The 13,062-nt window shown below is 31.9% G+C and overlaps 1 protein-coding gene across 2 annotated transcripts; it reads left to right on the top strand.

The window, feature by feature from the left end:
- Positions 1-2,811: 2,811 nt before the first annotated feature.
- Positions 2,812-6,180, top strand: LOC118053014 (tubulin beta-5 chain). Of its 2 annotated transcripts, none has more exons than XM_035064130.2 (4): positions 2,812-2,966; positions 3,753-4,151; positions 4,240-4,509; positions 5,197-6,180. In XM_035064130.2, the coding sequence occupies exons 2-4, from the start codon at positions 3,758-3,760 to the stop codon at positions 5,877-5,879; spliced, it is 1,347 nt and encodes a 448-aa protein (XP_034920021.1). In that variant the 5' UTR covers positions 2,812-2,966; positions 3,753-3,757; the 3' UTR covers positions 5,880-6,180. The 2 variants fall into 2 exon arrangements, with proteins under 2 accessions (XP_034920021.1, XP_034920022.1); XM_035064131.2 differs by having other exon boundaries at positions 2,821-2,966; positions 3,750-4,151.
- Positions 6,181-13,062: the final 6,882 nt, after the last annotated feature.

Raw genomic sequence — 13,062 nt, forward strand, 5'->3', positions numbered from 1 at the left:
TCCTGGAACGAAGGCAATTTCTTTTATTGTTTTTAAATAAATTTAATTTATCAAAGCAAATATAAAATGCGAAAGTGATGATATGAGATAAAAAATATATATATAGATTCGTCCAGACAAGAATAATATAAGATCATTAATTTTTGCATGATGAACAAGAATTCTGATATTACTGTAACTCGTATTTTTTCTTGAATTTTATAGTGGTTATTTCTTGAGTAACGATAATGATGTCATTTATAAGTCTTGAATTTAGAATGCTACATGTCAGGGCTTGCCTTGATGTATTTTTAAAAAATACATCCTTAAATTCTAGCTATTAAATAAATGAGTTAATTTATTATCTGGTGAAAAGATATCTTTTGCTGCCTTTTGATCATCATTGAGAGGTTAATATGAGCTCACAATGAGTGTGAAAGTACTTCTATAAACCATTATCAAATTAAGTAATCAAATTGAATGGTTTTACAAATTCAATTCAGATTAAAAATTATCAAGGTATCGTCGCTCCCTACCTATTATTCTAAGGTTTAAAGTGTATGTGTTTGCTCTCCATGTAGTTCCAAGTTCGAGCCCTATAATTACTAATATGATGGCCATTGAAGGCTTACATTCGTTAATTTCAGAACCCGTGAGATTAGTTAAAATGCGCATAAACTGGCTCGAACACCTACATCAATAAAAAAAGATTTAAATTGCATGATTGTAAAAAATCATTAGCATCATCACTTTTGTTTTGTTTTAATTTTTGTGGTGGTATGTATTTTTATAACGAGACATTGAGGTTTCCCACATCGGATCTAGGTGTAGAATATTTGTCAAACTTTAGCAATAAGATTTTTAATTGAGTACCAGATAGTAACGTTGCTCCTACTCGAATTAATTCCTTGCTGGTGAACCAATAAGTCCATGAAAATGCACCATCACCCTTCGCTGTCAACAGGAATATACTGGTTTTGTTTTTTTACGGGTCATTTATTTTTGATGATATTCGTGGTCCCCTCCAGTTATTAGTGGTAACATTTTTTAATATAATAAGTTTATTTTGTGATTTTTTTATATAATTAATATAAAAATATTATTATTAAAGCTTCCATGTATTTCTAAAATCTTATTATTATTATTTTTCATCTCTCATACTTTTTTTTTAAGTCATGCAAGCTAATTTTAAACATTTATTTAAAATGACGCGCTCTCCAACCATGACTTTTTTAGAAAGTCGTAATTTTCACTTATAATTTTTAGGGAGCTGTGTTATTTTTAAATATTTTTTATGATAGCTTGCTTGCTTTTATTTAAAGAGTGCTATTTTTTTTTTTAAATAATTCCATAAATTTGAACCCAGTATTTTTATTTCCTTTTTACCTTTGTTGTTGCTAACGTGAATTATGACTAATCATCATTAATCTTGTTATATTTAGTTGTCATTAATCTTATAATCTAAGAGATTAGTGGTTATGACACAAGACATCCACACAGCTGAAGATGCTTAGACCCCAACCCAAGCAAGCAAACAAGCAGTCAGTATCACTTCGCACCATAGATCTGGTCTCCATTGTTAACCAGAGGCGTGGTTAGTTTTTAACTGGAGTTAATATTGCAAGCAGCCCTCTGGTGTTTGATTGGTTGGCGGAATAGCTGGGCCATACGTCCTCGAGCTTCACCTCACGTGGCTTGCTAGCTAATTCATGCGACAGTTTTGTCTATTTCATTCGAACAATAGTCACACGCGCCTTTTCAAGGAGTCATTAGGACAAGGAAAATATCATTCGAACAATAGTCACACACAGCTTGATGTTCTGCTCAACCCACGGATAACTCGAATTGTTGAATGTAATAAATCTTTCAACACATACCACTGACAGTTTCCTACACGCGCTTCAGGGGCCCTTTTTTTCATTATTTTATTTACTTTATCATGTAAAAAATAATAATTAGATTGGTCGTTAGCATTGATTACAATAAAGTATCTCAGCTGATTTTTATTCTTGATTTACTAGAATGTCCTTTTCTTGGATTGACCATTTTGCCTGAATTGATGGCCGAGGCCTGTATCTATTCTCTCGCGGAATGACCCATGTGCCCTCCGCCATGATGCCATTTCTCGCGGAATGACCCCGATATTACAATCCCATTTGACTTATGTCATAGGTTTTTTTTAATAAAAAAATTAATAAGTAATTCTATATGAAATACATATGGTATAAATTTACAAGGTTACACATCATTTGATATAAAATAAATATTTTTAGTATGCTACAATTTTTACAAGTCATTATATATCTTAAAATCACAATAATAAAATACTATTTATAAATACAATACAAAGCTACAATAATTAATCAAATAATATTGTTACTCCACAACATAATAATAAATAACATAACATAAAGTAATAGCTATAATAATATCCAAGTATTTGTTGGTAGTACGATAAAAATTATTTTTTAAAAATATAAAAATATTATTTTTTCATATAACACATAACAAATAATTTAAATTAAAAAAATCTAAGGTTTTTTTTTAAATATAGTTGTGCCACAGTATCGATGTAATGCCAAACACCTCTTAGCAGCCCAATCCAAATTCGGGGACAGTATGGTAATACTATTAAAGCAAAGGACGCCGGTGTGAGATCCTTATCACCGAGAACATCCGTCGAAAGCCACTCCCGTCATTTCTGTCAAGGACAAATGTGTCCAATAAATTAACGCAAAAATTTAAAAATACGAACCTAAATAATCACGCCCGAAAAACCCAATCTAAACCGTCCATCTCCACCATCCGACGGCTCCGAACAAATCTTCAAAAAACTGGAGGGAACCAATATATACCGTCCGATCTCACTCCCTGCCTCTCACCCCCTCTCTTCAGATAACCCATATATCTTCTCTCCAGAGCTCTCTTATCTCCTCGCTCCCTCTCTCAGACTCGAATTTTATCCCTCTCTCTCCAAACACCTCAAGGTAATTATCTCTCTATCTAGATCTCATGTATTTCTGAGTCACATTGCCGTTAATTATTACTCACTATATCTATCAATTGTGTATCATTTATGCTTAATTTTATTGCGATGTTTTTATTTTTTTTGCAATTTTTTTCAATTTTTCTGTTTAAATTGCTGATTTTCTACGCTCATAATCGATTAGATCTCTAAATCTTCAAAATTATGTATAATTCGCTGTTTTTTTGATTTTTTTTACCGCATTTGCTGCAACGCTCTCACCAGGTAGCGATTTGATTGATTTTTCCATTTTTTCTGATTTTTTAAAGTTTATTATAGTTGCTGAATTGAGTTTATAGTAACGATTTTATTCAATTTTTGAAATGAAATTAATTCTAGTTAATTTATTTAGATTTGATTATTTTTCTCACTAAATTTATTTCTAATTTGTAATTTTTTTTAGATCTTATCAGTCCCGCGCAACATTTTAGTTGATATTATGATTTGTTAAATTATAGTGCTAATTTATGCGTTTTTTTATTAAATGAGAATCTATTAGAGTATTATATCTGTTAGATTTTTTTTTTTTTTTTTTGTTATCATGTGAAATTAATATTATTGTGAATTCTGTTTGCTTAAATCTTGGAGGATAATTTCGATAGATGTGTTAGATAATTACTCTCATTAAAGCTCGGTTTTTTTGAAGTTTAAATTACTTTCTGTAGTTGTTAATTGCTGATTAAATGATTTGTTCTTTGTGAAATTTTGGGGTTTTGATTGATTGGGGTCCTGTTTTTTGCTGAAGCAGCAAAAATGAGAGAGATCCTTCACATACAGGGTGGTCAGTGCGGTAACCAGATTGGTTCAAAGTTCTGGGAAGTTGTTTGTGATGAGCATGGAATAGACCCGACTGGAAGGTACATTGGTTCATCAGATCTGCAGTTGGAGCGGGTGAATGTGTACTACAATGAGGCTTCGTGTGGGAGGTTTGTTCCTCGTGCAGTGCTCATGGACTTGGAGCCTGGTACTATGGACAGTGTTCGTACTGGTCCTTATGGGCAGATTTTCAGGCCTGATAACTTTGTATTTGGACAATCTGGTGCTGGAAACAACTGGGCGAAGGGGCATTATACTGAGGGAGCGGAGCTTATTGATTCTGTTCTTGATGTTGTAAGGAAGGAGGCAGAGAATTGTGACTGTCTCCAAGGTTTGCTGCAACTCCTCTTTTTTTTTTTTCATTTGTTTCCTTGATATTTTGTAAAATGGGTGTGGTGAACCTTTTGATATTTATGCAGGTTTCCAAGTGTGCCACTCACTGGGTGGTGGAACTGGATCAGGAATGGGTACCTTGCTCATCTCGAAAATCCGCGAGGAGTACCCTGATAGGATGATGTTGACATTCTCTGTGTTTCCCTCCCCAAAGGTTTCAGATACAGTGGTTGAGCCATACAATGCCACACTTTCTGTACATCAGCTTGTTGAGAATGCTGATGAGTGCATGGTGCTGGATAATGAGGCTTTATATGATATTTGCTTCAGGACTCTTAAATTGACTACTCCCAGCTGTAAGTAAAGATGAAATGGCTTAAGTTGCATCTCCAATCACTTCAAGTTCTGTGTGCATCTTGTTTACGTTAGCTGCTGTTCTTCAAGTTGGACTGGTTTAGATTCCCTTTGCTTGCTCCGTGATTGTGGATTTGCTTGATTTAACACATTCCTTATCACTTTTCTTTTGTTCAATTGATCATGTGATTCTTAATTTGGTTGCTGGTTTTTTTGCAATGTAAAATTGTTGCTCGTTTTATTTGGGTTAAGGAGCTAGCTTAACAGTATGCAAATAATGGAGCATTCTGTGGTTTAAGTGGAAGATGACCGCCAGTGGCATCTTTACTTATAGTAATTTGTTTGTTGCTAATGAATTAACATGCTTTAGATCTGCTAGATGTTCCACTTTTTTTCTTCATGTTCAGAGCAATTGTGATAATTTAAATAGGTTAGAGCAATTTGAAAAACAATTGCTGGCTAGTCGTTGTTTAGAGCATTAAATAATGACAGTTTTGAAATGCAATTTGCTGGTAAGTTATGTGTTGCAATCTCTTACATGTTGAACTTAATGAATGTAAAATAGCGAGTGGATTCTGAATTTCTTTTATCTCCATTATTAGTGACCATTATGTACTGTTGCAATTGCTATTTTGTTGCTTGATGGCTGTGTTAAACATAAGCTCATTTGGGTCATTATTCCTTTACAGTTGGTGATCTTAACCACTTGATTTCTGCAACCATGAGTGGTGTCACTTGCTGCCTGAGGTTCCCTGGTCAGCTCAACTCTGACCTCCGAAAGCTTGCTGTGAATCTCATCCCCTTCCCTCGTCTCCACTTCTTCATGGTTGGTTTTGCTCCTCTGACCTCCCGTGGATCCCAGCAATATCGTGCCCTCACTGTTCCTGAACTGACCCAGCAAATGTGGGATGCCAAGAACATGATGTGTGCTGCTGACCCAAGGCATGGTCGCTACCTCACTGCCTCTGCCATGTTCCGTGGCAAGATGAGCACCAAGGAAGTAGACGAGCAGATGATCAATGTCCAAAACAAGAACTCATCTTACTTTGTTGAGTGGATTCCACACAACGTGAAATCCAGTGTCTGTGACATCCCACCAAGGGGACTTGCCATGGCATCCACCTTCATTGGAAACTCCACCTCCATCCAGGAAATGTTCAGGAGAGTCAGTGAGCAATTCACTGCCATGTTCCGGAGAAAAGCTTTCTTGCATTGGTACACTGGTGAAGGAATGGACGAAATGGAATTCACAGAAGCGGAGAGTAACATGAATGATCTTGTGTCCGAGTATCAGCAGTATCAAGATGCCACTGCTGATGAGGAGGGTGAGTACGAAGACGAGGAAGATGGCCAGTATGCGGAGCAGATGTGAAATGTTCAATTTTGCACAGTAATGTCGACAGGTATATGTTTGCTCCATTATATATATTATTGAGGAATCCTATATTTGCTACATTCTATTTTGTATTTTGGGTGCCTGAACTTAACTAGGAGACTAAGAAAACCACCCGTTTTCTTTCATATTGTTAAAATGTTTGAAGATTGTTGATGGAGTGGGGGTAAGCTTGCTTGTAGTTATGTAGTTAAGAATCTGTTTCCGTCGTGGATTTGTTTTCATTTCATTGTAATATAAGATTATGTTTGTTTATTGAAAAGTAGTTTTTGTTTGAAAAGTGAATTATATGGAAAGTGAATTTCGGGAAAGTGAATTTCAAGAAAGTATTTTTCAATATTTAGTAATGTAATGGAAAATGAGTTGGAAAATATTTTTCAGTGTTTGGTTCTGTCATGGAAAATGAGCAAATAAAATAAAATAAATAATAATTAAAATAATAGAGATCAAATCTAAAAAATTAAAAAAAAATAAAAGATGAAGAAATTAAAATAATAATAATCAACATTTCATAAATTATTTCAAATAAAATAAGTAATAATCAAAAGAATGAGAACCAAATTTGATAGATAAAAAATTTCAATACAAATATGATAAGGAAAAAGCAAATAGCAATTATAAAAATAAAGATCAAAGTTAATATAAAAATAAAATTTTAAGAGATGAAATTAAAAAATAAATATTCAAAACAAAATATATATAACAATCAAAAGTTTGAGGATCAAATTTGATATAATCAGCAAATAATGATATTTCTAAATTTTTTACAGCTTTCAGAAAATGTTTTTCTCCTAAATTTTTCAGGAAAACACTTTCCTGAAAACCAAGCCAAATTTTTTTTTTATTGGAAAATATTTTCCATTGACCAACTTTTTTACTAGCAAACAAACACAAGAAAGTTTGGAAAGTGATTTTCGAAAACTAATTTCCGGAAAACAAACACAACTAAAGGGAAAATATTTTTCTGAAAACCAAGTTAAATTTTTCTTCGACTGAAATTGATTGGAAAGTATTTTTCGTTGATCGGAAAGTGTTTTTCGTTGATCAACTTTTCTAATAATAAACAAACACATAAAAGTTTGAAAAATAATTTTTCAGAAACTTCTACTAGGAAATAAACAAATCATCGTTGCATATTTCAGTTGATTTTACTATCATCTTCGTGTTGATTTCAATTCTCTCTCCATCCTTCTGCTCCCCAAATTCCTTGGTTGTTCCTGGCTTGTTAAAAAATTGCTATGGCCTTCGCTGAAGAAATTTTGAGCTACGTTGGTCGTGTTACACTGTGATGGTGTTTGTTTTTTGGATTGTGTTTATGATTTTTATTATATATATATATATATATATATTTTTTTTTTTTTTGTGTTTTTTGAATTGGTATGCCGTGTAAAAAATAAATTGAAGTATTTTCTTAAAAAGAGTTTTCGACTCCTAAACGCAAGCTTGCTCACCAATAATAAAGTCATTAAAAATGCAAATACACATTGAATATCCAATCTTTTTGGTATAGAGTATAATATAATAATAGGTCTCCATTGCATGTGCCATTTTATTGTAGGCCCTTGGAGTTTTTCCTTAAGAGTATGGGTTGGGTTATCTCGGCCCAGAGTCCCATGTGGTTACATTAGGCCCATTTATTTATTTTTGTTGGCTCATGATTTCAATTTCCCCATAGACAAGAGGTTTCCTTCCTTGAGCATTCGGCAATTAATGGAGGACCTTAGACTAAAAGCTATTGCTATGGAATTCAACAAGTTTAAAGGCCTCAGCGTACCAAAGTTTTTTAAATATAAAATATATGTCTAAGAGATTATTTAATTTTATTATTAAACTTAATTTGACATATCAATTTTAAAATCTTTCAACTCAATTCTTTATCTAACCTAAATTTAAAATTAATTTATGTAAAACTTACTTTGACATAACTAAGTTGATTTAAAAATTCCAAAGATAGTTTGAACGACTTGTTAAAATATAATTTGATTTTTTTAAAAAAATATTTAAGATGATCTTTTAAAAAAAATATATTAAGAAGGTGATGTATTGGATGAATCCAAGTTTCATAACTTAAATCATTAAATCTGTTATCTAGGTGATAATATCCACTAAATTTAAGATTTTTGTTAAAATAATTTTTATTTAATTTTACTATAATAAAAATACACTCTTGTATAATCGATCATAAACCAAGCAAAATCAAATTCTAAAATGTTTATTTGAAAATATGGTAATTTCATAAAAAATAAATAGAAACAATTTATAAATATAAAATCAATATCAAATAAATATAAATATAAATATTAAAGAAAAAAGAAGAAGTCACCTTCTTCGATATCCATATCAACAGTGAAGTTGGGTAAAGAAATCGAAGTTCTTTAATGCGTAAGGTAACGATACAAGGAAGCAGAAAAAACCACATGATGTAATTACAATTAACATATACTACATGGAATATTTTGTGTCCATTTTTGCTTAAAACAAGTAAAAACTTTATCCTTTTTGTATGTCTTTTGCCGGATATTTAAGTTCTATATATTATTTCATAAATTCGATTGATTTGATGCATGAACTTACACACCCACCTTGCTTTAATGGGGTTCACATTCATCGTGGCACCCTCAGCTTTATAGTGGCTCTGTGACACAAGTCAAGGCCTTAGATTTGGCTGCCACATCAATGTCCATTTTGTAACTTAAATTTCTCCTTTCTGAAAGGGAAAATGACTTCTTCAGCAGTACTGTATGGCGTGGTAAAGTGGACTGTACAGACAAAAAAAAGAAAGAAAAAGTAAATGGAATAATCGAACAAGTTTGACTCCGAGCATTTCAGTGCGGCACTCTTGATTTTATATACTGATATTAAAATAAAAAATACTATGCATTATATGATCAAATACGCAACCTTAACCTTATCCATAATTTTTTTTTAAAGAAATCAAATGCTATGAACTCAGCTGAGTTCAGCCCAGCTCAATTATATATGAACTCAGATGAAGAGCGTACGTCTTGAGAGCTACATGAGTAGTAAAACACATCAGTTACTATTACATTTAAACAGGGTATATATAATATTGTAGAGTTAGCTTTCAGTTTTGTTAGAAACAATGAGCTGTCGAAGAACACAAGAATATGACCTCTTAAGTTGCTATCAATGGAGTCTTGATTTCACTATCAGCACGATGGTGGAAAACTTTAATAAAAATCTTGTGATTGAACCGTAAACAAGACTTGGGGAAAGGGACTGATTTGAACTGCCAGTAAACTTAAAACTATTCCCTCTCTCCCTCTCTTCTTTGGCCTTGACAAGATCTTGTTTAAGACATAACCCCCAAGAACCGAGGAGGGCCACGAAATGGAACTCCATAGAATCGTGGAGAAGGTGAGATTACTTCGTCCTTAATCAAGACTATATAACCACACATTTCAATATCTTGCTTGGTCACAAATTAATCAACATCACTTACGGATTACCTAATGTGAAAAACACATGCCTTTCAAGGTTTTAATTCCAGGCTATAAACATATGAGAAGTTTCTTGTTAAGGAAAAAACTTGCTATGAATCGAACTCTGGGAGTGAATTGCCATTAACCATGGAGCTCCATACTAGTGGACATTGATGTTTAAGATGGAAACTAGTTTTTTGTTTTGTTCATGAAATTTAAAGTCTTCATTTTGATAATATTGTCCTAAACAATGGATCATGAAGACGCCCTTTGCTTTCTTTTAAGCATCCACTCCTTCCTTCTTTTTTTTTTTTAATGAATATGAATTTTCGGAATAGTTTGTGTGTATCTTAATTAATCTTATAAATTTTAAAGTTAACAATCATGTAAATCTTCAATGACTCTAAAAAAATTTAAATTCATAATCATTAAAAAACAAATATAAAACTTGGCTAGTTAAACTATTTTCAGTAATTCACTACTTTCCTTTTAATATCTTACTTGGAATAGATATAAAGTAGGTATCCATTACTCCGTAATTTCTAATTATGAATAGTCCAAGAATTTTCTTCACCTGAAGACGAAACCCAAAATATATTACATAAAAAAAAGTATATGAATTCCACCTCTTCTCCCTTGATTCTTCTGTTTAGAAGTTCTTTGACAAAAAAAAAAAAAACAAGCGCAATCCCTTTGTTTTTGAGTTTATTAAACCCAATCCGAAAGTAGAATCAATGTAAAGTCAGAATTATGAGTTGAGCATGTTAAATTGAGTTTATTTAAGTTAATATTTTATATAATTTTTTTTAATGCTTTTAATTAGATTAATTGGATCAAACCAAGTTTTAATTTAATCAAGTTACACAATATTAATTTTCAAATAATCTTTTTAAAACTGGGTCTTGAGTCAACTGGATAGATGGAAAGACTCATTTCGATGAGCTGCCAACCATTCTTCACGAGTCAAATGCCTAACTTGCAATATAAACGTGAGAAACGACACATATAAATTTCTGCCTAATTTTAGATGATTAAAACGGTATTACTTGTGTGATTAGAAGAGGAAACCATGTGATTAGGTAGTGCCTTTTGGTTTTAATTATCCTCAGGCTTAGGTGGCCAAGGATAAGGCCATACATCTATCCATGGCCATATACTTTTTGATGATCAAGGCAAGTGGTAGCTAGAAATTAGGTCAAGCTACTGAAATCTGTTGCCCTCGTTCATCACCAAAATGGAGTGGAAAGAGACTTTCTTCCTCCGTAGGGACAATGGCATGCATTGCAAGGCCATTACTTTTTAGTTTTGACCATTTTTTTTTGTTTTCCAATGGGAAAAGAAGAAGTACCATGCCTTTACACATGGCTGCCATCCAGTTGTTGGGGGAGACAGAGAGGAGATTATTGGGATTTTGAAAACCTATTTTAATAATTGTGGCCCTTTGATCGACAATTTAAAGAAGAAATGATTAGTTAGGGTTTGTTCTTTTGTTGAGATAATTCTTAAATTCAAGGGCTCGACGAGGAAAAGAATAGGCCAGCAAATCTTATGGTGACCACAAACTGGGTCTCCTTAGATCTCTGAAAATATAGAGATGGAAAAGGAATATTTCAAGTTTATCCCCATCCTTTCTTTATTTTATTCTCACCTAACCTCATTTTGATTTTTTATTCTTTTTAAGAAAACAACCTACTATTTCAAAAATATTAATTATATTTGAAAAATATTGATTCAATTGGAATGTTTAGAAAGCAAACACTGGTTAACTCGTGTTTTAAAAAAAATCAAGTTTTGTTTTACTAAAAATTATGTATTTTGAATCGTTTTGATGTGTTAATTTTAAAAATAAAAAAAATATATTATTTTGATGTATTTTGATATAAAAAATACTTTAAAAAACAACCACAATTACATTTTTAAACATGCATATAATAAATGTTAAAAGAGATATTGAAAAAAAAAGAAAAAAGTAAATAGTACATGAAAATTATCTAATTTCCCCTCTGTTGTTCTGGAACAATTAAGTTGTTTTATTCATTTTAATTTTTCTTCTTAAATTATACTCCCACTTGACTTTTTAAATCATCAGTTATTTTTTTTTTAAAAAAACTTTTGTTAAATTAGAAAAAGACATTATCTTTTCCTTAATAAAACCCATAGAAATTTACTTGAAAGTAGTCACAGGAATTTGAACTTGACCAGATAACCAACCAAGAAACATAAAATCTTACTCTACTTGAAGACAAGAGCCAACGTCTAACAAGATTTGATCATCCCTTGAACAACAGAAAATCTAACCCTAAAAATACTCCAAGAAAGTTGAAAAGGGGACAGGATCACCGAGAGAGAGGGAGCGAGAACAGTTTTTAGGGTTTTTATGTGCATTTTATAGGAAATGTTGTATTGAGCCAGCATGACTTTATTTTTTTAATTATTAATATAAATATTCGGATCAATTTACATTCATCTCAACTAATTTTATCTCTTAAAATTTCTAGCATAAAATTTTGTTTGAGTGGACAATTACCTGCCAAAAGCCTGACTTTGCCCCTATTTTTGCACAAGTTTTTAAGAAAAATTAAAGCAGTAGTTGGGATTTCCATCTGTTTTTTGCAACTAATTACTGTTTGTAGTTGTTTGATTTTCCTTACACTTTTCCAATCAAATTTTCTGCAGAATTTTAACTTTTATACTCAAACATTGAATTTCAGCAGTATTCAACTTCATTAGAACATAAAGACACAGGCAATTGAAAACTAAAAAACAAAAAAATCTGAATTTAAATGCTGTAGTTGATTGACCCTTTCTTTCTCGCTATAACAGGGCTCGTTTTCAATTTTTTTTCAGATTATGGACTACAGGGAAAAGAAGGGAGAAAAGACTAATAATTCGTTGTTTATCATATGGTTGAAGCAAGGAATTTTCGTGTGGAAAGTGGGCTAGAGCTACCCCTTAAAGGTAGGTGAAAAACGTGAGCAATGCGTGCCAAATGATTAGGACACACAGAGATAACTTCAGTTTTAAGAGCTTAACAAGACAGGAAACTCCAATGAAAAACAAGAACAAGAAGTGTTGTTAAAGCTTTGGTCTAAAGCCTTCTTCGTTTGCAAAGTCAAAAAGGAAGAAGAAAGATGGAAATCCTCGGCAATTGTATTGAGACCTAATTAGCCTATCTTTCTAGCCATTCCATTTGCTTGTCCATGGACACTCCTAGGGTGCAATATAAGCAACAACAACTCTTGCTAGCTTACACAAATTGATCGTGTTTAGCAGTGCCGTGCATCGGAAATAATACACTGTTTTATCAAACAGGTCTCTGATTGTATTCATTGATGAATTTTTTTTACTCTAATTACTCTTCAGAAATAAATAATCGATGAAATTTCCCAACAGAATATTAGATTTACACTTCTATAATGGGATTTATCAAATATGATTTCTTTCTCTTACTTTTGATTTTTTTTTTGGAAGTAATAAAACTTAAAGGTTGTTGTCTAGGGTTTTTTTAGATTAACATGATATTCAAATTAGTTTGTATGTATCTTGAATAAATTTACAGATTTTAAAATTACTGATTATATAAGTTTTTAATAATCTCAAAATTTATAAAATTTAAGTTAATAATTTTTAAAAATTAAATTTAAAAAGTTAAATTATATCTTCTAAATTTTTATTTATAATGACATGGACAGGTATCTAGCTAGACCAGCCCCAGGTCT

This window comes from Populus alba, chromosome 6 (assembly GCF_005239225.2).
Source record: "Populus alba chromosome 6, ASM523922v2, whole genome shotgun sequence".
Classification (NCBI taxonomy): Eukaryota; Viridiplantae; Streptophyta; class Magnoliopsida; order Malpighiales; family Salicaceae; genus Populus; species Populus alba.

Excerpts from the sequence above, each read along its gene's own strand:
- LOC118053014 (XM_035064130.2), top strand. The coding sequence starts at position 3,758 with ATGAGAGAGATCCTTCACATACAGGGTGGTCAGTGCGGTAACCAGATT. Across the intron at positions 4,152-4,239 it reads GAATTGTGACTGTCTCCAAG|GTTTCCAAGTGTGCCACTCA; the intron begins GTTTGCTGCAAC and ends ATATTTATGCAG. Across the intron at positions 4,510-5,196 it reads TAAATTGACTACTCCCAGCT|TTGGTGATCTTAACCACTTG; the intron begins GTAAGTAAAGAT and ends ATTCCTTTACAG.